Raw genomic sequence first — 27,194 nt, forward strand, 5'->3', positions numbered from 1 at the left:
TAGTAGTTTTATTCCTAGTTTGTGAAGGAATCTCCATGCTGTTTTCCATAGTGGTTGTATCAGAGTACATTCTCACCAACAGTGAAAGAGGACTCCATTTTCTTCACACTTTCTTCTTATAGTTTGTAGATTTTTAAATGATGGTTATTCTGACCAGTGTGAAGTGATAACTCATTGTAGTTTTGACTTGCATTTATCTAATAGTGAGCAATACTGAGCATCTTTTCATATGTTTGGTGGCCATCTGTATGTCTTCTTTGCAGAAATGTCTGTTTAGGTCTTCTGCCCATTTTCTGATTGTTTTTTTTTTTTTTCCTTTCTTTCTGAAATTGAGTTGCATAAGCTTCAACAAAAAAATAAAATAAAATAACTAGGGATAAACCTTCTTAAAGAGAGAAAAGATCTGTTGCAGAAAACTGTAAGATGCTGATGAAAGAAATCAAAGACGACACAGACAGATGAAGAGATATAGCCTGTTCTAGGATCACAAGAATCAATACTGTGAAAATAACTATACTACCCAAAGCAGCCTACAGATTCAATGCAAGCCTCATCAAATTACCAACAGCATTCATCACAGAACTAGAACAAAAATTATATAGTTTGTGCAGAAATACAAAAGACCCTGAACAGACAAAGAATTCTTGAGAAAGAAAAATGAAGCTGGATCAATCAAACTTTCTGATTTCATACTATACTACAAAGCTATAGTCAAGAGTGCATGGTACTGGCACAAAAACAGAAATATAGACAAAAGGAAGAACATAGAAAGCCCAGAGATAAACCTGTGCATCTATTGGCATCTTTGATAAAGGAGGCAAGAATATACAATAGAGAAAAGATACCCTCTTCAATGAGTGGTGCTGGGTATACTGGACAGCTACATGTATAAGAATAAGATTAGAACACTTCCTAACAGCATACATAAAAAGAAACTCAAAATGGAATAAATATCTAAATGTAAGGCCAGAAACTATGAAACTTTTAGAGGAATATATAGATAGAACACTCTATGACATAAATCACAGCAAGATCTTCTTTGACCTACCTCCTAGAGTAATGGAAATGAAAACAAAAGTAAACAAATAGGTCATAATTAAACATAAAAGCTTTTGCACAGCAAAGAAAATTATGAACAAGGTGGAAAGACAACCCTCAGAATGGGAGAAAATAACTGCAAAGGAAGCAACTGATAAATGATTAATCTCCAAAATATACAATCATTCCATCGCCTCACTTCCAATCTATGTGTGTCTTTTTCCCTTAAGTGGGTCTTTTATAGGCAACATATTGTAATCTCGTTGTGCCCGACTCTTTTGTGACCTCATGCACTGTAGCTTACCAGGTTCCTCTGCCCATGGGATTGGCCAGGCAAGAATTCTCAAGTGGGTTGCCATTTTCTTCCCCAGAGGATCTTCCTTACCCAAGGATTGAAGCTGTCTCTCTTTCCTTGCAGGAAAGGAGCTGTCTCTTCCTTTCCTTCTTTACTGCTGAGCCACCAGGGAAGTCCACAATGGGATATTACTCAATCATAAAAGGGAATGAAAGAGTGTCTTTTGCAAAGACATGGATGCAGCTAGAGGTTGTCATACAGAGTGTATAGTAAATCAGAAAGAGAAAAACAAATATTGCATGATATGGCTTATATGTGGAATCTCAAAAAATGGTAGAGATGAACTTATTTGCAAAGCAAAAATAGAGTTATAGATGTAGAGATCAAAGATATGGTTACCAAGGGAGGAAAATGGGATGGATGAATTTGGAAATTGGGGCTGAAATATTTACACTACTATGTATAAAACAGACAACTAATGAGAACTTCCTGTTTAGCACAGGGATCTCTACTCATTGCTCTATTGTGATTTAAATTAGAAGGAAATCTAAAAGAGTGGATAAATGTATTTGTATGATTAATTTACTTTGCTTTATAGCAAGAAACTAACAACATTTAAAAGAAACTATGGTTGGGTGGCATCACCGACTTGATGGACATGAGTTTGAGTAAGCTCTGGGAGTTGGGGATGAACAAGGAAGCCTGCTACAGTCCATGGGGTCACAAAGAGTCAGACATGACTGAGAGACTGAACTGATATGCCAGTAAATATTAATAAAAACCAAACATTTTATCAAGACTGTGAATAATGAGGGTGTCTACTCAGTGGTAAAGAATCTGTCTGCAATGCAGGAGATGTGGTTTCTATCCTTGGGTTGGGGAGCTCTCCTGGAGAAAGACATGGCAACCCATTCAAAAATTTTGTCTGGGAAACCACATGGACAGAGGAGTGTGGCAGGCTACAGTCCATGCGGTGGCAAAGAGTTCATCATGACTTAGTAACTAAACAACAACAACAATATTCAGTTCAGTTCAGTTCAGTCACTCAGTCGTGTCCAACTGTTTGCGACCCCATGAATCGCAGCACGCCAGGCCTCCCTATGCATCACCAACTCCCGGAGTTGACCCAAACCCACATCCATCTAGTCAGTGATGCCATCCAGCCATCTCATCTGCCCCCAATCCCTCCCAGCATCAGAGTCTTTTCCAATGAGTCAACTCTTCGCATGAGGTGGCCAAAGTACTGGAGTTTCAGCTTTAGCATCATTCCTTCCAAAGAAATCCCAGGGCTGATCTCCTTCAGAATGGACTGGTTGGATCTCCTTGCAGTCCAAGGGACTCTCAAGAGTCTTCTCCAACACCACAGTTCAAAAGCATCAATTCTTCGGTGCTCAGCCTTCTTCACAATACAACTCTCACATCCATACATGACCACAGGAAAAACCATAGCCTTGACTAGACGGACCTTTGTTGGCAAAGTAATGTCTCTGCTTTTGAATATGCTATCTAGGTTGGACATAACTTTCCTTCCAAGGAGTAAGCATCTTTTAATTTCATGGCTGCAATCACCATCTGCAGTGATTTTGGAGCCCCAAAAAATAAAGTCTGACACTGTTGACACTGTTTCCTCATCTATTTTCCATGAAGTGATGGGACCAGATGCCATGATCTTAGTTTTCTGAATATTGATTACTTTGCCCAATTATTGATAAGCAAATATTTATTGACATATTAAACCTTGTTTTCTGATTGATTCTTTGTTTTTTCCTTGTTTCTTTCTTTTTGTGGTTTGATGATTTATTTTATGCTTGTGTTCTCTTAATTTTTTGTGAATCTATTGTATGTTTTTGATTTGTGGTTTCCCTATTTTTCAACTATGTTAACACCTTTCTATATCTGATAGCAATATAGGCTTAAACACACTGTAAAAAAAAAAAAAAGAATCTGCATTTTATTACTCTTTCCTTATATTTTATGATTTTGATGTCATTTTTTACACCTTCATCTTTATCTTTTTGCTGTTCCTTGTGTTTATCACTGATTTCAAAAATACATTTTTTTTTTCTTTATCTCTGTTTGATCTGTGTACTGGCTAATTTAAGTGATTTACTTTCAAATTATGATTTTCTTCTTCCTGTATCTTCTTGCTTCTTTTCCACTCAGAGGAGATGTTTCAATATTTATTGTAGGGTAGATTTAGTGTTGCCATATTTTTTTAGCTTTTACTTGTCTGAGAAATTCCTTGCGTCTCCTCCTTTTCTAAATGATAAACTTTTGGATAGAGTATTCTAGGTTGTAGATTTTCCCTTTCAAGACTTTAAATATATTCTGCCACTCCCTTCTGGTCTGCAGTGTTTCTGTAGGTAATCAGCTGATAGCCTTCTGGGAATTTCCTTGTAATGAACTCCTTGTTTTTCTCTTGCTGCCCTTAGAATCCTTTCTTTATTGTTTGCCATTTTAACGTGTCTTGGTGTAGGTCTGTTTGGGTTCATCTTGTTTAGAACCCTCTGTGCTTCCTGTATCTGAATACATTTCCTTGATTACATTTGGGAAGTTTTCAGCCACAATTTTTTCAAATACATTTTCAGTCCTCCTTTCTCTTTCTTCTCCTTCTAGAACCCTGATTATGTGTAGACTGGCACACTTTATATTATCCCACAGGTCTCTTATATTGCTTTCAATATTTTTTTCCCCAATTTGGCTTTCTGTCTGCTATTCTGATTGGTTACTGACCATTATTCTATCTTTCATATCACTTATTCTTTATTCTGCATTATTAATTTTGCTTTTAGCTCAGTTTTCATCTCAGTAAATCAATTTTCTGACTTTTCTTGGCTCCTCCTTATAGTTTCTAGTCCTTTTTACTGTAATCTGCATTTCTGTCCATATCCTTTCTTAATTTCTTCAGTATTTTCATTACCTCCATTTGGAACTAAGTGTCTATTAGATTCAAATGATCTGTTTCATTGTTCCTTCAGGGGTGCCGGAGTCCAGCTCCCTCAGCCAGGGATTCAACCTGAAGAGATGAACGGTGTCGGTAATGAGACAGCTTCTCAGTTTTCTTTTGGGCTGCCTCTTTATTTCAAGTTTAAGATTCTCTTTTATACTTTTATAAAAACATTATGTCAGAGATTTGACATTTTCAGTTCCCCCTCACCCAGATTTATTATCTCCATAAATCACTGTTGCTCTTCAGAGTTCCTGCTTCAGTGATTCTCTCAGAATCAGCCTTACCATCTATTGTCTACTTCCTCTAATGTGTCCTATAGTTAACTTGTGATTACATTGTAGCTCATGCTACATTCCTCAGTTTACTACTTATCTTCCTAAATCCTGTTTGCGCCTAACATCTTGAGCTCACTCTCTTCTTAAAAAGGCTTCTAGCTATAGTGTCTCTAAAAATTCCTAACTTCTATGAGCTATAGTAAAATATGCTAACTTTACAACATTCCTTAAATCTTTAACTTCTAACTATTTTAATTATTTTTAAGCCTAAATTCAGTAAACTCCTTTGCCATAAACATTTTCCTCACAAACAGGCTTCAGAAAGCAATCTCTCCCATGGCCTCGAGCTGCGGCCTATGTGCTCATCCTGGAACACTCTTTTGTAAAGTCCTTAAACAAATGTCAATGATTAACTTTATGAATTATTCTCTGAGCACAGCTGCAGAAGGCTTTGTGCCTTCTCATGCTCCTCTCAAGAACAATAAGCACCTTAACATTCCTTTTCAGTTAACTCAGCCAAGGAGAGGAAAAAACAAGTCAGAATTACAAGGCCTAACTCCTTCATCCCAGGTCTGTGCCTGTGGAATGAGGAGAGGGTGCCTGGGGCAGTGCCTCTATTTTGTCAGTAATGCCTAACACGGCTCCCAACACAGGGGAATTCTCTTGGTCTATTAACTGAGAGTGGTTCCTCTACTTTGTCATTTTGCTTATATTTCTCTTGTGAGTTTAGCAGAAACAATCATCTACTGTAGTCTTAAGGTCTGTTTATATGCAGAAGCTTCTCTGTGTAGCTTGAATGGTTTAACATTTTTTTGGTATGAAGGCTATTTTTGGTTTGGAGGCTTGCTGTCTCTTTCCTTAGCCTGTGCTGGCCATTATCCTCTTGATAAGGGGTGTGCAGGTACACAGCTCAAGCAGGCTCCCAGAAAGAGAGAAGCAGTGGTTGGCTCCTGGTCACAGACCCTCACCAGCAGTCTGATCCTACCTCTGGAGTCTGAGATGACAGCAGTGGCTCGTACCTACCCCTGGAGCTTGTTTTGCTGGTGCCTTGCCACCTCAGAGAGAGTGCAGAGAAAGAAGCTCCTGTGGTGGGCCCACCCTCTCCTCTCACATCCGCCCAGCAATATTGCCCTCCTTCCCTGCTGGGCCCAGGCCTCCTCTCACACCACACCCTAGCCTCCTCAGCTATCTCCATGCAGCCAACCCCAGTCCTCTTCCTTGGGTCTTACCTCCAAAGCACAAGCCCCTCATTACCTCAAGCTTGGGAGTGCTGGGCAGCACTGACTGTGCAAGTCTCTCTCTGCTTTGGCCTCAGTGAACCAGTTACTATGCTCTCCTCTGAGGCTCCAAAGCTCCCTCTCTGTCCCTGCTGATCTGCCTGCCAGTGAATGGACTTCTCTTCATGCAGAAAAATTTTCTCTTTCACAGTTCCCTCCCAAGGACACAGGTCCCAGGTCCCATTCTGATTCCTTTCTCCCCTTCTCCTTTTTTTTTTTTAAACTTTTTTCTTTTGCCCTGCCCAGCGATTTTCTTGCTTTTTTGGAAGTCAGAAGTCTTCTGCCCATGTTCAATAGATGTTCTATGAGAACTCTTCCATTTGCAGATGTATTTTTTATGTATTTATAGGAGAAAATGAGCTCCATAGCCTACTCTTCCACCATCTTGATCCAGTGTCAAATAGGAGGGCTTTTAGAAGCTCAGGCATATTACTGGGGATCTAGAAGGCCACGTGCTTGTGTAGAACTGTGTGAATGGCCAAGGAAGACCTTGAAGAAACCATAATTCTTCATCTATGGCTGACTCCGAGTCTCTGTTTAAGCATCAAGTAAAAGCCAAGGCAGAATATTACACTTAGAACATATAAGAAGTGCACCAACATACATAAATCTTGGTCAAATTATGTGCTGACCACTAGTTAACAAGGCACAGACTGCAGTGAACCACACAGAAAAGGAAAAGAGCCTTTACAGAATTACTCCATGAAAGTCACTAAATCCATAAACAGCAACAACAGCAAATCCTGGAAAAAGCAGAGGATCTGATTTCCAGTGTAACTATATTATATATTTAAAAATTTCCAGCATTCAACAACAACCAAAATTATAAGATATGCAAAGAAACAAGAAAGTATGGTCCATACATAGAAAAAAGCAATCAATAGACTATATCCTTGGTAACTTATAGGTATGAAATTTATTTAATATATTCTTCAAATCAGTCACTATTAATACATTTACAAAATAAAGAAGAAATAAACTGTGAAATAAACTATTAAATAACGTGTCACCACATAGAAAAATCAGTAAGATCAAAATTATTAAAAAGAACCAAATAGAAATTCTCAACTTTAAAAGTACAGTAATAAATGAAATATTTGCTAGAGAGGCTTAATAAAAGATTTGAGTTGGCAGAAGAAATAATGAGTAAACTTGAAGATGGGTCAAGTGAGATTTTCTAGTGTAAGAAACAAAAATAAAAATAAGAACAAATCATATGAGACATGTGGGATATGATCAAACATAAAAACATATATAGATAGATAGATACATAGATAGATAGATAGATAGATAGATAGAAAGTATTTGGAGTACCAGAAGGAAAAGGGAGAAAGGGGCAAAGAATATTTGAAGGAATAATGATTGAAAATTTCCCTAGTTGCCTCAACAAAACTTAATTCCCTTACATGTGTGCAAAAAATGAAGTTTCCAATGTATATAGGACCAAGATCTATATATATGTTAGATATAACATATAAAGTTCTTCCAGATATTTTTCAGACTAATCTCTTCTATTGATAACACAAAGAATAAGAACACATTGTTATCTGAAATTTTGGCACAAATATTCATGCAGGGTATTTAATAAGGAACAATTGTTACTAAGTTTTTTGTTATTAGATGTGACACCAATCTCATTAAGCAAACTTTGTTGGATAAGAGAGATCCAAAGAGAAGAACATATTTTAAAGATAAGGAAATTCAATGTAATTGATCTCTGGAGCATTATTACTGAACACAGGCAAAGTACCTGTGTTCTAAGTACAAAAGGACTAATATGCTTGTGTTGTTCCTCTTCAACCTTAAGGGTATGGAGAAAGAACAGATATCTATATAAGTACAACCTGTCATATTAATTTCATTGTCTATTTCAAGCCTTAACATGGGTTTCTGAAAGACCCAGATAGAAAAATTGCTCCATTACTCCAACTTTGTCTTTGCCTGGGAAGGTTTCTTGGGATAAATTTGCTGCACTGCCCTCTAGATATCTCATATCTGCTATCTATATATAGCACCTATCAAGGTAATGTAAACAGATTTTATGTGTTTGTTTCTCCCATTAGACAGTGAAGTTTTCATTTATCTCTCCATCCTTTGGGTCTAATATAGAGTGCAGAATATAGAAGTCATGTGATAAATGTCTTATTCATAAACTAATAAACAAATGAATGTGTGAAATACAACTGTTTTAGCCTAGTAAAGCAACAGGAGGAGATTTCTCCACTTAACTTAAAGGAGGTCAATTTTAGTTTAGTGTCAGTTTGGAGGAAAATAGTTATCATTATTGACTAAGTACTGAGATATTCTCCTTTGCTATTGTTGTATATTAAATTTAAATAATTACAGAAAATGTAACAAATGACAAACCTCAAGGATTAATAGTGCTAGAACATATCTTATGCTCAACAAATATGTGGCAGTTAACTGGCAAGGTAGGTTTAAGTCAGAAATAACTAATCTGTTTGCTTTGATAACTTGGATTTCTTTAATGACTGAATCATACTTTTTCATTTCCTTCAGTCTTCATCTAAATAACAGTTAAGATGTTCAAACACACTAAGCAAAAAAAAAAAACCAACTAATTATGTAACACCTTGCTGACACAACTAAAATGCATATTTTTCTCTTTGTATTAAAAAAGGGTTGAGGAGAACAAGATGACAGAGAACAAGATGGAGGAGGAGTAGGTGGACATGGAGTACATCTCTCTCCATGGATACATCAGGACTACACCTTCAGACACAGAAGTGCATGCAGAACACCAGCTGAGAGCGGACAGGACTACCTGGCCAGTGGAAAAGAATATATAGAACCATACAAAACACGGTAGGATGAAGGAACTAGGGGGAAAACAAGGAGTGTTAGTAAAACTGGACCTGTCCACGGTGGGTGGGACTACTGAAGCAGGGGTCCGATCCTCACATCAAGGCAATTTTCTGAATCAGAGGAGAAACATTCAAGGCTGAGAGTGAAACAGCTGATCTGTGGCAGCCTAAATGGGATGAGACTCAGACAGTCCTTAACACAGCCATTCATACTCCCCTGGTCCCCTGGAAGGCGCAGCAGCTGGGAGCTGGAGTTTAGGGATTGTGGAGCAATCCCAGTGGAACGGCTGCTGTTGACTGTGGAGAGACTGTGAGGGGATGTGAGAGAGGAGATTGTGGTGGGAAATGCCAGTGGAGGAATGCCAGACAGCCATGGAAGCAAGGTGATACTGCTGAGTCACGTGTAGGGGATGCAGCCATCACCATAGCCTCTCTCTCCCCACATGCCAGCATCAGCAGCCGAATGATAAAGAGTGTGGCCCAAACACCTGATGCACTGACCTATAGCATAGGACCCCACCCAGGGTGCTCCCTTAAGTGATTGATATGCAAACTACAGAGTAGGACCCCACCCAGGGTGCCCCTTTAAGTGTCTCATGTGCCAATCTACAGGGTAGGACCCCAGCCAGGGCAGTCTCTCTATACCTGATGCACCGAACAACAGAGAAGGACCCCAGCAACGGAGCCCTTTAAGTGCCTGAATGGGCAGAGCTATGGATAAAGACTGGCCAAAGAGGCCTTCTAATTGCCAATTACAAGAGGCTCATAAAAAAAGACTCTGATAGGGCCATAACTCCTGTGGCAGAGGCAGTCCATGTCCCTGCACTATTGGCACCACCAGGGTCCCCACAAGCCAAGCAGTTGTGTGATCTTCATGCTCAACTCTTACTGGGGCAGAGCTGCTACAGGCAAAAAAAAAGTCTTGTGTCTATGCACGCAGGGTTGCTTCGATCATGTCCGATGCTTTGCAACCCTGTAGACTGTGTCCTACCAGCCTTCTCCATCAGGGAGGTGGTTCTCCAGGCAAGAATACTGGAATTGTATTGGCCAATACTGGTTGCCATACCCTTCTAGAGCACTATATTTCCTACTGCCCTAGCCACCAACTCCCCTGAGTAACTGGTGCTGCCAGAACCCCTGAAACCCAAGCAGCTGCACCACCTCCACATCTGGCTCTCACAGGGGCAAACCCAAGCCCTCCAGGGCAGCCTCAGGAGCAAATTCCAGTAAATCACCTACATGTAGAGGTGGAAATAAAACCACAAATGAAATCCAGGGGCAGTGCAGCTAAGGAAGAAGACCCAAAACCTTCCTACCAGCTGTACAAGCTACAGATTAAATCCACACGATCAACTAGGAATCAATAGCAGAATACCTGAAGCAGAAGAATAAATCAGTGAGCTGGAAGATAAAACGGTGGAAATAACTTCTGAAGAGCAGAATAAGGTAAAAAGAATGAAAAGAACTGAGTCTGAGACCTCTGGGACAATATCAAATGCACCAACATTCAAATTATAGGGGTCAGCAGCAGCAGAAGAAGAGAAAAAGAAAGGGTATGAGAAAATTTATATTTGAAAATTTCCCCAACATGGAAAAGGAAATAGTCAATCAAGTCCAAGAGGCACAATGAGTCCCATATAGGCTAAACCTAAGGAGAAACATGCTAAGACACACAGTAATCAAAAAAACAAAGACTAAACACAAAGAAAGAATATTAAAAGCAGGAAGGGAGAAGCAACAAGTAACATACAAGGGAAACCCTATATGCTTAACAGCTGGTCTTTTAGCAGAAACTCGGCAGTCCAGAAGGGAATGCAGGATATATTTAAAGCACTGAAAGGGAAAAATCTACAGCCAAGATTACTATACCTGGAAAGGATCTTATTCAAAATTGATGGAGAAATCAAAAGCTTTTCAGACAAGCAAAAGTTAAGAGAATTCAGTACCACCAAATCAGCTTTACAACCAATTTTAAAGGGACTTATATAGTCAAGAAATACAAGAGAAAGAAAAAGATCTATACAATCAACCCCAAGCAATTAAGAAAATGGCAATACGAACATACATATCAATAATTACTTTAAATGTAAATGGATTAAATGTTCTAACCAAAAGACACAGACTGGCTGAATGGATACAAAAACAAGACCCATATATATGCTGTCTACAAGAAACCTACTTCAGACCTAAGATGCTCAACATTGCTCATTATTAGAGAAAACCAGATCAAAACTACAATGAGATATCACCTCACACTGGTCAGAATGGCCATAATCAAAAAGTCTTCAAACAATAAATGCTGGAGAGGGTGTGGAGAAAAGGGAATGCTCTTATGGGAATGTAAATTGATACAACCACTGTGGAATATAGTATGGAAATTCCTTAAAAAACTAGAAATAAAACCACCATCAGTTCAGTTCAGTTCAGTCTCTCAGTCGTGTCTGACTCTTTGTTCCCATGAATTGCAGCACGCCAGGCCCCCCTGTCCATCACCAACTCCCGGAGTTCACTCAAACTCATGTCCATAGAGTCGGTGACGCCATCCAGCCATCTCATCCTCTGTCGTCCCCTTCTCCTCCTGCCCTCAATCCCTCCCAGCATCAGAGTCTTTTCCAGTGATTCAACTCTTTGCATGAGGTGGCCAAAGTATTGGAGTTTCAGCTTCAGCATCAGTCCCTCCAAAGAACACCCAGGACTGATCTCCTTTAAAATGGACTGGTTGGCTCTCCTTGCAGTCCAAGTGACTCTCAAGAGTCTTCTCCAACACCACAGTTCAAAAGCGTCAATTCTTCGGCACTCAGTTTTCTTCACAGTCCAAATCTCACATCCATACATGATCACTGGAAAAACCATAGCCTTGACTAGATGAACCTTTGCTGGCAAAGTAATGTCTCTGCTTTTGAATATGCTATCTAGGTTGGTCATAACTTTCCTTCCAAGGAGTAAGCTTCTTTTAATTTCATGGCTGCAGTCACCATCTGCAATGATTTTGGAGCCCCCAAAAATAGTCTGACACTGTTTCCACTGTTTCCCCATCTATTTCCCATGAAGTGATGGGACCAGATGCCATAATCTTCGTTTTCTGAATGTTGAGCTTTAAGCTAACTTTTTCACTCTCCTCTTTCATTTTCATCAAGAGGCTTTTTAGTTCCTCTTCACTTTCTGCCATAAGGGTGGTATCATCTGCATATCTGAGGTTATTGATATTTCTCCCGGCAATCTTGATTCCAGCTTGTGCTTCTTTCAGCGCCGAGTTTCTCATGATGTACTCTGCATATAAGTTAAATAAGCAGGGTGACAATATACAGCCTTGATGTACTCCTTTTTCCTATTTGGAACCAGTCTGTTGTTCCATGTCCAGTTCTAACTGTTGCTTCCTGACCTGCATATAGGTTTCTCAAGAGACAGGTCAGATGGTCTGGTATTCCCATCTCCCAGCAATCCCACTCCTAGGCATATACTCTGAGGAAACCAAAATTGAAGAAGACACATGTATCCCATTGTTCATTGCAGCACTATTTACAATAGCTAGAACATGGAAGCAATCTAGATATCCATTGACAGACGAATGGATAAAGAAGTTGTGGTACATATACAGAATGGAATATTACTCAGCCATAAAAAGGAACCCATTTGAGTCAGTTCTAATGAGGTGGATGAACCTAGAATCTATTATACAGAGTGAAGTAAGTCAGAAATAGAAAGATAAATATTGTAGTCTAATGCATATATATGGAATCTAGAAAAATCATACTGAAGAATTTATTTACAGGGCAACAATGGAGAAAGAGACATAGAGAATAGACTTATGGACATGGGGAGAGGGGAGGAGAGGGTGAGATGTATGGAAAGAGTAACATGGAAACATATTACCATATGTAAAATAGATAGCCAATGGGAATTTGCTGTATAGTTCAGGAAACTCAAACAGGGGCTCTGTATCAACCTAGAGGGGTGGGATGGGGAGGGAGATGGGAGGGAGGTTCAAAAGGGAGGGGTTATATGTATACCTATGGCTGATTCATGTTGAGGTTTGGCAGAAAACAACAAAGTTCTGTAAAGCAATTATCCTTCAATAAAAAATAAATTAATTAAAAAAAAGGATTGAGGAGAATGTTAGTAGGAAGGCAAAACATAAAGGCTGAAGCTCAAGGAAAAATAAACATATCCATATTGGATGTTTTTTAAATAAGAAAATGTTTCATAGGCAAGAATTTTAAAACAACAAAGTAGATTCAAATGACCATGTGATTTGAAGAGAAATATTATTTAATCTCAAAAACCAATCTTCTCAATAAGTTTAAAGATTCTTATTTATATTGGTAGCTTTTGGCAATTATCTTTTGTAAAAATCCATATTTTAAAAGCATAAATGTACTTATTCCAGAAAAACATAAAGTAAAATTCCTCTTACCTCATATACATTGAACTGTGATTGCCCTCTAGAAAGTTCCCTGTAGCTTGTTGTAAATTCTCCAATGAAATCATGACTATAATTAAGGAGAAAATACATATAGTATTAGCTTTCAGACATTTGTTAATTTTATATTAAAACTTTAAATATATATTCTTATCATGAAAAATTCTTGATATTACTATGAAAATAATACTAATATGATAATTTAAAACACATTGATACTTTGTTATGTATACCCCAAATTAAATTTTGTTAGTATTCAAAAATATTTCATTTATCACACCAATGTTAATATTTCAAATAGGTTTATTAATGTCAATAACTCATATTTCAAAAGCATTTTATCTATGCTATCCTAATGATTAACCATTAACTAGGATGAAATTTTAAGACACACAAAATTTATTACCATACATATCAATAATCACGAATATACAAAATCTTCAAACCTTCCAATGACCAGTATGTAATAGATCACTATTTTAAAAGGGAATCCCACATTGACATGGAATGTTAGGTAGTTAGAATAGGAAAAATGAGTCCAGAATGGCGGTGGCTAAAAGACAAGGAAGGGAAAAGCCCGCGAAAATAGAACAAAGGAAGGTCTGAGGACCAGTGAGGAGCTCAGGTAAAACAAACAGGACTCCTGGCTAGCCCAATTTACATAGGGCAGGCCCAGACGGAGGAGAAAAGCCATATAAAAAGAGGAGCCAAAATTGGGCTGGGCGCCTCTTTTCTCTTCGTGTCTTTTGGGTTGGCATGTCCTCACACCTTGAGGATGTATTTTCCTTTACTTTCTATGTAAAACTGAGCATAACACTGGTCCATCTGAGGGCTGTAACACTGCCCCATCACTTCAGGTTTTTGTTGTGACGAGATAGACCTGAGGAAATTACACACTCCCCTGACAGAAAATAGTCACTAAGCTTTATACTAATAATTTTAAAGTACATTGACAATACCAAACATGGTTAATCTGAACTTTACCATAAAGCAATCATCACTGCTTTCTCAGAAAGTAGAACTTTTACAAGTGCCTTCTCAATTTAGACATGGAAGGGTAAAGATTGAGAAAGCATATGTTTGTTTTCACTATAAAATACTTAACAATGCAATTACTGAGCTTGATCTATGCAACTGTAAAAGAAGTGTTATGCATTCGGCAGATTAGAGTGGATGTGTAAGGTTGCAAAAAGTCAAACACAACTGAGCAGCTAACACACACACACACACACACACACACTAATTTTATGGTCAAAACTAGGTTGAACACACACAGAACACACAGTGAGACATAAACATAAAATGCTGGTATTTGGTGCAATGCTGAAATGTAATAGATTAGAGGAGGAAGATAAAAGATTGTAGGAGCTGAATTAGTATAACAAAAAGGGGTATTGCTGTTATTTGTGTGATAGAATTTAAGCTTGGCCCATTTGCTTGCAAATATGAGGTGTTACCACAAAACCAGATATTTCCCCCAAACTCCAGGCAGGTTTTTGCTTAACTCTGCATCACTAAAATCCATAGATCTGATAACCAGTAACAAGCAATAAGCAAATTGTTGCTAGCCAACCACAACTGATTTTTAAAGTTGGGATTTCAAAGAAAAAAAAAACTAGTGGTCATTAAGTAGTGTTTTTGCAATAAATTTTTAAAAATTAAGCTGTAAGATACAACTCATCTAGATATCCGGTTTCCCGCTCCTCCCATATTTTAAGATCTTGTACATTTATGACAATAATCTATATAGGGCATTTCTCTTTATCCCAGTATCACTGTGACCTCTTCTATAGTTGTTTTAAAAGCAGATGTACACACATGAAATTAGTAAATGAAAAGAGGATTGAAGACCATACTTAAAATACATTTCTCTTTTTGAATCTAAAACCCCCAGCATTTGCTCTTTCAATTTATATGGGGAAAATTACAAAACAGTAATTTCATGCTACATATTTCTTATAAATAAAATAAATCTCTTTGACTTTCAGAAGTGCAAGCTTATAACCATGATATCTTTATAGAAATCTCTGAGACTCTGCTTAGAATCTATTCTCTTCACTGCTGTGTGTGTTTTGATATCTTAAGTAATGGTCACCAAGAAAAGGTTCTATTAAAGCACTTCAAACGCAATATTTTATATTGGTTAAGTGTGGACAAGCTTCATATACCAGCGCTCAGCACACCAGTCATAAACACAAGGTAGTGAGTGGCGACAGCAATATAACAGCCAAGCCTAGGCATAAGGTGCTTTGTCTCAAAAATACATCTCAAGAATCTAGGTGCATAAGTGAATAATTCTCGGGTCAGTTTTGTTACAGATCTCTTGAAATGAATGAGAATATTTAGTTTCCTTTGTGAACTTCTGTAATTCAAATACTGTATATTAAATCATAAATAAGTACTTTAAAGAAAGTATTGAAGGTGCTCTTCACTGATTTATTCTTATCCTTTCCCCTATCATCAATTATTACTGGATTTTACTAAGATTAAAAGAAAGAAAAGTAATTTATTTTAATATTTTATCTGTTCATAGTTGTCAATACAAAAATATTGAAATAATTCTCACTACACAGAGGAATATGATGAAAAGTACTCTGATAATAAGTTACAATCAACAATTTCCTTGAGATTCAATAATACTGCTTTGATATTTCTTGTTAGTTTAGTTCTAACTAAAAAAATTATTCTGTGTTATAAGTCTCAAAGCTCTCTGCATTTACAAAATAAAGTTTACTCCACGGTGGTTGATCTGATTTGTGTCCATTTACATTTCTAATTTTTTTTCAAAATTTTTTATAATTGAAATATATTATTTAAAATCTGAAGAAATAAACAGATATTGAAAACAAATTAATTAATATTATAGGTAGTAAGTCAACTCTCAAAATGTCTAGAGTAAATTGAATTTTTGAATAAAATTTGAATATTATAAGTATTTCTATACTCTATTAGTAGTGGAAAAGGAGTATTTTGCATATTTATATTTACATCTGAAACCTGTAAGACAGGCCCTACTTAACAAAGTGTCCATCTTTGACATCTTCTTTCACTTACCTTTTACGCTACTGCTTAACTATTATCTCCTCTAAGAAATCTCTCCTCCTTTATGTGCTTTCTCTTTGTTTTTAAAAACAATTCTATCATCACACTTCCTATATTGTATAATAGCTGTTGTTTAAAAATCTCCCCTTTTAGTTTTTATAACATACTCAAAGTTATGAAAGCTGAGTGACTTTCCCTGGTGGTCTTGAAGCTAAGACTTTCTGTTCCCAGTGTAGGAGGCCCTGCTTCGATCCCTGGTTGGGGAACTAGATCATACATGCCACAAAGAGTCCAGTGTCACAACTAAAGATTCCACAAGTTGCAACTAAAAAAAAGATCCTAAATGCCACAATGAAGATCAAAGATCGCAAAACAGACAAATAAATAAAAAGAAAAGGAAAGATGTTAATTTCATCTCCATATTCTCAGCATCTACTTCAGTGCCTGGTAACCCATAGGCATTATTGAATGTTGCAAATATATTCAAGGCAACGTCACAATCATGCTGTAATCTTACCTTACCAGTAATATTAACAATTTTGCTTCACATGAATTACCGTTAGTACAAAAGAATGGGACAAATGTTGAGCATATTAGCCACTCCTACTCTATTCCTTTAAAACAACTCTCTCTGAGGGTAACTGATAACTGTTATTTTCCCATAAAAATGCACCCACATTATCACACTAAAGATATAAAAAAAGAGACAGAATATTGCCTTTTCTAGGCATTTCCAATGGTTTTCCTGAAGGAAATCCTACTTTAGGCACAATGGATGATGCCTATTTTCCTTGCAATCATTAAATTAGTATTGTATATATGTAGAAACAGCAAATACATACTGAATCTATCTTATCCTTTTCTATCATCATGTTGTCTTGAGTAAGTCACTTTGGGATCTTTATGTATTCATCTAAAAATTGGAGGCAATGACTACTGTTTTGAAAATAAATCTAGATAATTCATTTGATTTTTTCTGTGAAAGGCATATAACTCCTTATACAAGTCATTATTAAAATACATTTTTTTCTGATTTTTAAGTAATATGACTCTAGATACCTATATGTGTCTTAAAGAAGCTTTAATCAAAATAATATCTGAAGATGTAACAGGCTTATGAATTGATATTTGGAAGCCAGTATTATAAGATCTCTATTCATATCTTTTTATTGAGGTACATATTTTTAAGAGTGGTTTTTTAAAATTTCCTCAGGAAATATTTATTAAGCATCTACTACATATCTACCATGTATTAGATATTGAGATGTATTAGATGATAAGATGAAGCATAAGACAGATCCAGACTGACAACATGTTTGCTACCTAAATGAGGGATAAGTTTCCTTCTTTTTTCTTTTTTATGGTTCCTTGTTAATTAAGCAAAAGTGTACCACAATTTCTCAATAACTATATTTAAGAATAATTTATATTATTTTTACTGTAGGAGAAGAGCAGCAGTGGTTTTTTTTTTCCCCCCAGAGGTGACTGAAATCAAGACATTAATTCTGTAATTATAGGTAAAATGTATCATGAGAATTTTGATTTCCCATGATCATCACAAAAGTCCAGCTAACAACGTACCAGTTGTCCTTGATTTTGCTTTTATTTCTTTACTTTTTTTCTAGACAAAACTTTGACTTTAACATAACTTTTCAGCATTTAGGAATGTTTTTATCCATGCCATAACACTTCCCTTCCTTTATTCTTAAAATTTCAATAAAATCAAGTCTTTTTTATCCTTTTAATTTCCTTAAGTCCTGAAAAGAGTTAGTTTCCTTTAAAAAGTTCAGAAATATGCTTTTAAATATTATTCAATTATGAGTTGGTCTAACTTTAAATTTAAAGAACTATCATGGTTATTTACTTCCCCAGTAAACAGAGATTGCAAGCACATTCTGAAAAACTAATTTTTTTCCTGGTTTGCTTTTACTGGTAGAAAGGATCACATATAACATATAAATGAATGTGTTTAATGTAGAAGTTATCATTTATCTCTATTTTTACTGAAATTTTAAGTAATTTCAAAAAGTTTACATTTTCTTTACCCCTCTGTAGATTACAGCTACATTTCTGAGCCTCCAAGAAAGAAAGTGGTATAATTACTCTCAAATGTTAACAATTTATAGGAGAAATAGGCTAATTTTATCAGTCTGATTCACACCTGTTCCTTGATCTACTTCTAATACAGACAGAATTTTTAAAAGATATAAATACTATATATATAATAAGCTAAAAAAATATTTAGTCAGCAGAAAACTATGAATTATTGATGCTGTTTTTAATAAATATGTATATGTAATTCAGATAATTCAAATCTGAAAGTAGTCATCCAAATTGCCTAGAATATTTATCTCAAATAAAACCAAGCAATTTACAAAATTTACTTTTATTTTGTGCTGTTTAGGTCAGGCATTTTCAGCAAAAAAAAAATGTACATGTTATAAATTAAAAAAATTATCATCCCACTTTGATGAAATTTCACAAACTGACAGAGTTTACTGTAATCCTTAACACAGATCTCATATGGCAGCTCAGATATTGCACATTTGAAAGAGTTTCAGCTTCAGAAAGTCATGTGCTTATTTTTATATCTATATTATTTTCCTACACTACTTATGGAGAAATAAACTAGGTATTTTAGGAGACTTTAATAATTCTTTATATGTTCAGAGCAGTGTCATTTTATGATAATGGTTTTAACAGCCTAAATATCTTCAAAATATTCAAATATGGAAATGACATATCTCACAAAAATTCTTTGGCTAGATGCTTGAATAAGTTAATATATTTTTAACCATATAAGACTCCAGAAGACTATGAAGCAAAATATCAGAATATCTGAGTTTTCAAGAGACACAGATCTAAGATATTAAGCAACATAAAAAGTACCAAGTGTACTTATGCTTACATATATTATCCATTTATAGAAGTCCTTCTTCTTTAGTGATAAGCACAGTAGGAACCTTGTCCTTGGAACCTATCCTAAAAATCTGTGAATTTCTTAGTGGAAAGCAAAGAACTATCCATGGAACTAAAAAAGAATAGTGTTTGCCTATCGGTTTTACCTTTGAGTTCTACTGACTCTGGGTAAATCATTAAGCTTCCTAGTAAAGTTTTTTCACCACTCAAAATCATAAAATATATTTTCTCATCCACATTAACGGAGAAGGCAATGACAACCCACTCCAGTACTCTTGCCTGAGAAATCCCATGGACGGAGGAGCCTGGTGGGCTACAGTCCATGGGGTCGCAAGGAGTCGGACACGACTGAGCGACTGCACTTTCACTTTTCACTTTCATGCACTGCAGAAGGAAACGGCAACCCACTCCTGTATTCTTGCCTGGAGAATCCCAGGGAGGGAGGAGCCTGGTGGGCTGCCGCCTATGGGGTCACACAGAGTCCGATATGACTGATGCGACTTAGCAGCAGCAGCAGCAGCATCCACATTAAAAAAAGTTGAATTGATTAACGTGAGTTGTTTTGAACAGAACACCAGAAGTATATTTTGGGTTCTTGGAAGAATGGTATTATCTTAAAAAATAGCCATATGTGCACAGTTTCAATATATTAATTTGAGGTTAAATATAAATTTATAATACCTATAATCCATTTGCTTGTTTAAACTGTGCTGAAATATATAGCATGTAATCTAAAGTAGTAATACATATATGGCCAACTCTTTCTACATATTAAATATCTTATTCTATATAGTTAGTAAAACAATTGAGATGGCTATGTACAATTGCTTGGAATTTCAAAATTTAAAACTCTTATAATTGAATAATAATGAACTGGGATTATTAAACTATTCTGTCAGAGAAATTTATACAACAAAAAGACCACACCACAACATTCTTTCTTTCCCATTCTTATTCCGTCTCTATTTTCTTTCTCTCTCTTTCTGACTAACCAATTGCAATGGAATATTAAAATTATTACAAAATAAACGTACTTGGCAAATCTATATATACAGTGAACTTCTCACTGGCTGAATTTTAATAAACTGTTTTTACAGGACTTACTGCTGTTTAATTTCATGTGTATTTGGAACACTAATTGATGATTGACAAGCACAGAGCTACACAACACATGTTGTTAACACATAATCTCAAATTATTTTGGTGTTTAGAATCACAGAGAAAATAGTAGGTAACCATTACATACCAATAATCATCATATTGTATAAAGGACCAGCATCATTATTAACAAAAAGTCTTCATCACGTACAACTAGAAGTTTCATTTAACTGAAAGTTCTTTATAGCCAAAAAGGAATTGGCTTTAAATTTTCTCCCAAAACATTCATGAAGCAATCACATATATTTACATTGCTTCAAACAAATTTTTAAAGTATAAGGTTCTCCAATTTATACCTTTAATTTATATTTCAACATCTCTCCAATTCCCTAGTCTTATATTTCTAATAGCCTGTTGCATGTCTCCACTGTGGTACATAATTTTGAAAAGAGGAAGTGGGGGTTGGAAAGAGAAAAGGAAATACATTGAATGCCAAAATCTGTGTGTTAAGCAATACATTTTTGAGAGAGATAAAGAGAAGCAGGGTAAAACGTAGTTACTGTAGTAGTAGTGAGGGTCACTCAGTTGTGTCTGACTCTTTGCGACCCTATGGACTATACAGTTCATGGAATTCTCCAGGCCAGAATACTAGAGTCCCTTCTGTGGATCTTTCCAACCCAGGGATCGAACTTAAGTCTCCCTCATTGCACGTGGATTCTTTACCAGCTGAGCCACAAGGGAAGCCCAAGAATACTGGAGTGGGTATCCTATCCCTTCTCCAGGGGATCTTCCTGACCCAGGAATTGAACCAGGGTCTCCTGCATTGCAGGCAGATTCTTTACCAACTGAGCTATCAGGGAAGCCCAAGTATTTATTTTTGGAATATAGAATTACATCTCTTGGATCTTCCCAAGCTCATCTGAAGCAACCAGATTTTTCTGGACTTAACTGAAAGAGAATAATAGATTGTAACTCAGTAAAAAGACACCACATTTTCTAATAACAGTTAATCATACTACTATTACTTAAATTTGCATCTATTGCCAAAGATTTTCTAGATAGAATTCTTTGTTACATACCCTCCACTGTGTATCTGTCCCAGAAGGAAACTCTCTGCTTACTGACTTAATCATCTGTCTCTTAACTCCACATATAAAGAAGTATGAACTGGTTTAGGAATTGAGCTATCCAGTCACTCTGTGGAAGTGGCGAGCTGGTATGCCAAATTGATTCATTTATAATGTTGATATTTTATTACATTTGGCTGACATTTTTTCTTAAGACCAGGACCCAGTCCCCATCACCAGCAGTTAGCACCAATCCTGAGAACTTCCAGGCCAGACAACCACCAGTATTGGAACTCATCTATACCTGCCAGCAGGCCACTAGTCAAGACACAAAGCAGGGCCTGCAGGCAGCCAGGACAGGAGTCAGCCCTGCCCACCAACATGCTCCAGCAGTCGGCACTGACACAGCAGAAAGGCCTGCTCACTGCTCACAGGGAGGATCTGCAAGAATGATATGGTGTCCAGAGGGAGGTAGGCTACTGGGCTCCATAGGATGTCTCCAACATAAAGTCACTTCTCCAAGACTGAGAAACATAACAAACCTACCTAAACATAAAAACAAGCACAGAGAATTAAACAAAATAAAGAGAAGAATCAATTCCACATGAAGTAGTAAGACAAAACCTCAGGAAAAAAAATGAACTGGAATAAGGAACAGTACCAAGGAGAATTCAAGACTACTAATGATCATAAAAATGCTCAACAAATTCAGGAGAGAACGTACGAATGCCATGAGAAGTTTATAAAGACAGAGAAATATAAAGAAGAACCAAACAAATCTTAAGAATATAATAACTGAAATTTAAAACTCACTAGAAGGACTTACTGGTAGATTAGATGATAAAGAGGAACAAATCAACAAATTAGAAGACCGGTAGTGAAAAACATCCATGATGAATAGAACAAAAGGAAAAGAAGTTTTTTAAATAGAGGACATTTTAAAGAGACTACTGGAACAACACCAAGTGTACCAACACTTATACAAGAAGAAAAAAGGAGAGATAAATAGGCAGAGAAATTCACTGAAGAAATAAGCTCCAAACTTCCCCAACATGGAAAAGGAAACATATATCCAGGACTAAAAGCACAGCCTCTGAAACAAGATGAACCCAAAGAGGTCCACAAGAAGATACGCTGTAATTGACATGGTAGCTCAAGATGGCAGTGTACAAGGTCATGTGCTTATCCCTTCTTACAAAATATCAAAATCACAACTAATTGCTGAACAACCATGGACAAAATATGCTGGAACATACCAAAAAAAAAAAAAAAAAAAAAAAAAAGATACCCTACATCCAAAGACAAAGAGGAATTCACAATGAGATGGTAATAGAGGAGCAACTGTGATAAAATCAACCCTATCTGCCAGGTAGGCAATGGACAAACTGGAAAACAATTATACAACAGAAGTTATTCCATAAGAGTGAAAGTCTTAAGTCCCATGTCAGGTTATCCAGCATGGGGGTATGGCATGGGTGGAGGAGCCCCAGGAGAATCTAGCTTTGAAAGGCAGTGGGGTTTAATCACAGAAATTCCACAGGAATTGGTGCTTTGAAACTGTGTTGCTGGAGAAAACTTTGAGAGTCCCTTGGACAGCCAAGGAGATCAAACCTGTCAATTCTAAAAGAAATCAACTCTGAATATTCATTTGAAGGACTGAGGCTGTAGCTGAAGCTCCAATACTTTGGCTACTTGATGCGAAGAGCTGACTCACTGGAAAAGACCCTGATGCTGGGAAAGATTGAGGGCAGGAGTAGAAGGGGACGACAGAGGATGAAATGGTTGGATGGCATCATTGACTCAATGGATATGAGCTTGAACAAACTCTGGGAGGTAGTGAAGGACAGCAAAGCCTGGCATGCTGCAGTTCATGTGGTTGCAAAGAGCAGGACATGATAGCAACTGAACAGCAACTTCCCAGTACTGGACGGTCTCCTGTTGGTGGAAGGTGGCTGTGCCCTCACTCCAGGGACAAAGAACGAATAGACGTACTTTGGGGGAGTATCCATTGGTGGGAGTCCTCTTGAAGGTCACAATCTCTTCCTCAAGACCTAGACCAAGTCATCAGCCTATAGGCTCCAGCACTGAGATATCTCAGGCCAAACAACCAACAGGGTGGGAATGCAGCCCAACCCATCAGCAGAAAGCCTGCTTATGATTTTTCCTGATCATGTCCCTGACCACCAGAGGCAGACGAATCAGCTTCCATCAGTGGGAAGGAATCAGTCCCTCCCACTAGGAAGCATTCCCAAGCCTCTTGCTCACCCTCATCCACCAGAAGGCAGACAGCATAAGCAAGAAAATCTACAATCCTGTAGCCTGTGGAAATGAGACAGGAGGTGAATATGTCCTAGATGAGGGAACAACAAAAATCTGAGGAAAAGCTAGATGAAATGGAGATAGGCAATCTATATGGAAAAGAATTCAGAGTAATGATAATAAAGATGATCCAAGATCTCAGAAAAAGAAGGAATGCACAGATTGAGAAGATAGAAGAAATGATTAATAAAGAACTAGAAGAACTAAAAAGCAAGCAAATATAGATGAATAATACAATAACTGAAATGAAAAATACACTAGAAGGAGTCAATAGTAGAATGACTAAGTCAGAAGAATTGTTAAGTAAGCTGGAGGACAAAATGATGGAAATCACTGCTGCAGAAGAAAGAAAAGAGATGTATGAGACCTCTGGGACATTAAATGCACCCAACATTTGCATTATATGGGTCCCAGAAGGAGAAGAGGGACCTGAGAAAATATTTGTAGAGATAATAGCTAAAACTTCCTTAACATGGGAAAAGAAACAGTCATCCCAGTCCTGGAAGAACAGAGAGACTCAGGCAGGTTTAATCCAAGGAGTAACATGCAGAGACAAAGAGTAATCAAAATGATAAAAATTAAAAGGAAAGAAAAAAAATATCAAGAAACAAGGGAAAAGCAACAAATAGCATACAAAAGAATTCAGGTATGGTTATCAACTGATTTCTCAGCACAAAATCTGTAGACCTGAAAACAGTGGCATGATATATTTAATGTGATGAAAGGCAAGAACCTACAACCAAAAGTACTCTACTCAGCACCACTCTTATTCAGGTTCAATGGAGAAATCAAAAGCTTGGCAGACAAGCAAAAGTGAAGAGAATTCATCACCACCAGACCAGCTTCATGACAAATGCTGAAGGAACTTCTTTAAATGGAAAAGAAAAAGCTACTACCTGAAAAAAGTGAATTATGAATGAAAAATCATGTAGAAGTAAACACACAGCAAAAGTAGAAAATCATCTGCACACAAATAGGATATCAAAACCAGCAATTTTGAGGACAGCACAAATGGAAGATATTGGGAATACATTTGAAATTAAAAGAACAGAAATTTAAAACAATCTTGTTTGTATATTGACCTCTATAACAAAACCTCAGGGTAAGCACACATTGAAAACCTGTAAGAGATACATACACAAAAAAGAAAAAGGAGTCCAACCACAACACAAAAATTAGTCATCAAATCATAAGTGAAGTGAACAAAAGAGGAAGGGAAGAATAAAGACTAACAAAACAACAAAATGGCAATCAGAACATATATACAATAATAATCTTAAATGAAGACAGATTAAATGCTTCAACCAAAAGACATAGAATGACTCAATGGATTAAAAAAAAACAAACACCTCACATATATATTGCCTACAGGAGAACCACTTCAGATACAGGGACACATACAGACTGAAAGTGGGAGGATGGAAAAGGAAATTTCATACAAATGGAAATCAAAAGAAGCCTAGAGTAGCAATACATATATTAGACAAAATAGACAAGGGACAAAGAAGGACATTGCCTAATAATCATTAAATCATCCAAGGAGATGTAACAATTTATAGGAGCACTCACATTAGGAGCACCTCCTTTTAGGAGAAATCTAAAGTAACTCAATAACAGCGTGGCAATTTAAACCTCCCTCGCATGTATCAATAGACACATTGTCCAGACAGAAAATCATAAAGGAAATGCAGGCCCTACATGATACATTAGATTAGATGGACTTAATTGATATTGATAGAGCATTTCATCTGAAAGCCACAGAATACTGATGCTTCTCAAGAAGAAGGGAACATTCTTCTGGAATGCACATGGAACATTCTCCAGGATTCAACACTGGGCCACAAAGCAAGCCTCAGTAAATTTAAGAAAGCTGAAATCAAATTTTTTACCCTACCACAATGCTGAGATTAGAAATCAACTATAGGAAAAAAATCTGTAAGAAACTCAAATATACAGAAGCTAAAGCAATATGCTTGTAAAGAACCAATGGATCACTGAAGAAATCAAAGAGGAAATAAAACTATACATAGACACAGGTGAAAATGACAGCATGACAATCCAAAACCTATGGAACACAGCAAAAGCAGTTCCAAGAGGAAAGTTTATATCAATATGATCTTATAACAAGAAACAAGAAAAATCACATATAACCTAACGTTACACCTAAAGTAACTAAAGAAAGAAGAACAAACAAAATAGTAAGTTATTAGAAGGAAATAAATCATAAAGATCAGAGAAGAAATAAATAAAATCGACATGAACAAAACAATGGAAAAGATAAATGAAAGTAAAAGCTGGTGCATTCAAAGCAAACAAAACTGATAAACCTTTGGCCAGGTTTATCAAGAAAAAAAGGGAGAATGTTCAAATCAATAAAATTAGAATCGAAAAGGGAGAAGTTACAGTGAGCACCACAGACATGCAAAGGATCATAAGGAACTACTACAAGCAACTGTATGCCAATAAAATGGACAAACTTGAAGAAATGGACAAATTCTTAGAAGGGCATTATAAAAATCTCCCAAGACTAAACCAGGAAGACTTGGAAAATATAAATAGGCCAACTACCAGTACTAAAATTGAAAGTGTGATTTAAAAAAGAGACAGGGACTTTGGGATGGACATATACACACTGCTGTATTTAAAATTGATAATCAAAAAGGACCTACTGTATAGCACATGGAACTCTGCTCAATGTTATGTGGTGGTCTGGATGGGAAAGGAGATTGGGGGAGAATGGATACACGTGTACATGACTGCATGCATTCTGTGAGATCACTATCACTCTCATACAAAAAATAGATAGTGACACCACAAAAAGAAAATAACAGGCCAATATCCCTTTTGAATATACATAAAAGTACTCAATGAAATACTAGCAATTTGAATCTAATAATACATTAAAAGGAGCATTCACCATGATTAAGTGGGATTTATCCCAGGGATGCAAGGATTTTTCATTTTTCCACAAATCAATCAGTGTGATACACCACATTAAATAATTGAAGAATAAAAATCATGTGATTATCTCAATACATGCAGAAAAAGGTTCTGACAAAATTCGGCACACATTTATGATAAAAATGTGTACAGAATGTGAGCATAAGAGGGAACATAGCTCAACATAATATAGGCCATATATTTGACAAATCTACAGCTAACATTATACTCTATGGTGAAAAGCTGAAAGCATTTCTTTTAAGATCAGGACCCATATAGGATGTCCACTTTTTTCACTTTTATTCAACATAATTTGGAAGTGTTAGCTATAAAAAAAAAATCCAAATTGGAAAAGAAGAAGCAAATCTGTCACTGTTTGCAGAAGACACGATACTATACATACATACCTAGAGAACCCTAAAGAAAACCAGAAATCTAACAGAATTCACCAATGAATGTGGTAAAGACACAGGATACAAAGTTAATACAAAGAAATCTCTTGTGTTTCTATACAGTAATAATGAACCATCAGAAAGAGAAGTTAAAAAAAATACCATTGTGAAGTAAGTCAGGCAAAATGGCCATTTACCTTCACATCAAAAAGAAGGCCATACCTAGTTATAAACCCACCTAAAGAGACAAAAGACTTGTACAATGAAAACTGTAAGATGCTGATGAAAGAAACTGAAGATGACAGATAGATGTAAACAGAATATATATATTATGTTC

At 36.5% G+C, this 27,194-nt stretch overlaps 1 protein-coding gene across 5 annotated transcripts in view; it reads right to left on the bottom strand.

Moving 5' to 3' along the window:
- The window catches only part of CPNE8 (copine 8), a 334,767-nt gene that overhangs the window by 130,827 nt on the left and 176,746 nt on the right, over window positions 1-27,194 (bottom strand). For all 5 annotated transcript variants that reach the window (XM_025283977.3, XM_044941627.2, XM_006055240.4 and 2 more), the window contains one exon: window positions 13,075-13,150. In XM_025283977.3, the coding sequence (XP_025139762.3) occupies window positions 13,075-13,150 (76 nt within the window). The remainder of the gene's footprint in view (window positions 1-13,074; window positions 13,151-27,194) is intronic.

The sequence above is a fragment of the Bubalus bubalis genome, chromosome 4, assembly GCF_019923935.1.
Source record: "Bubalus bubalis isolate 160015118507 breed Murrah chromosome 4, NDDB_SH_1, whole genome shotgun sequence".
Taxonomy (NCBI): domain Eukaryota; kingdom Metazoa; phylum Chordata; class Mammalia; order Artiodactyla; family Bovidae; genus Bubalus; species Bubalus bubalis.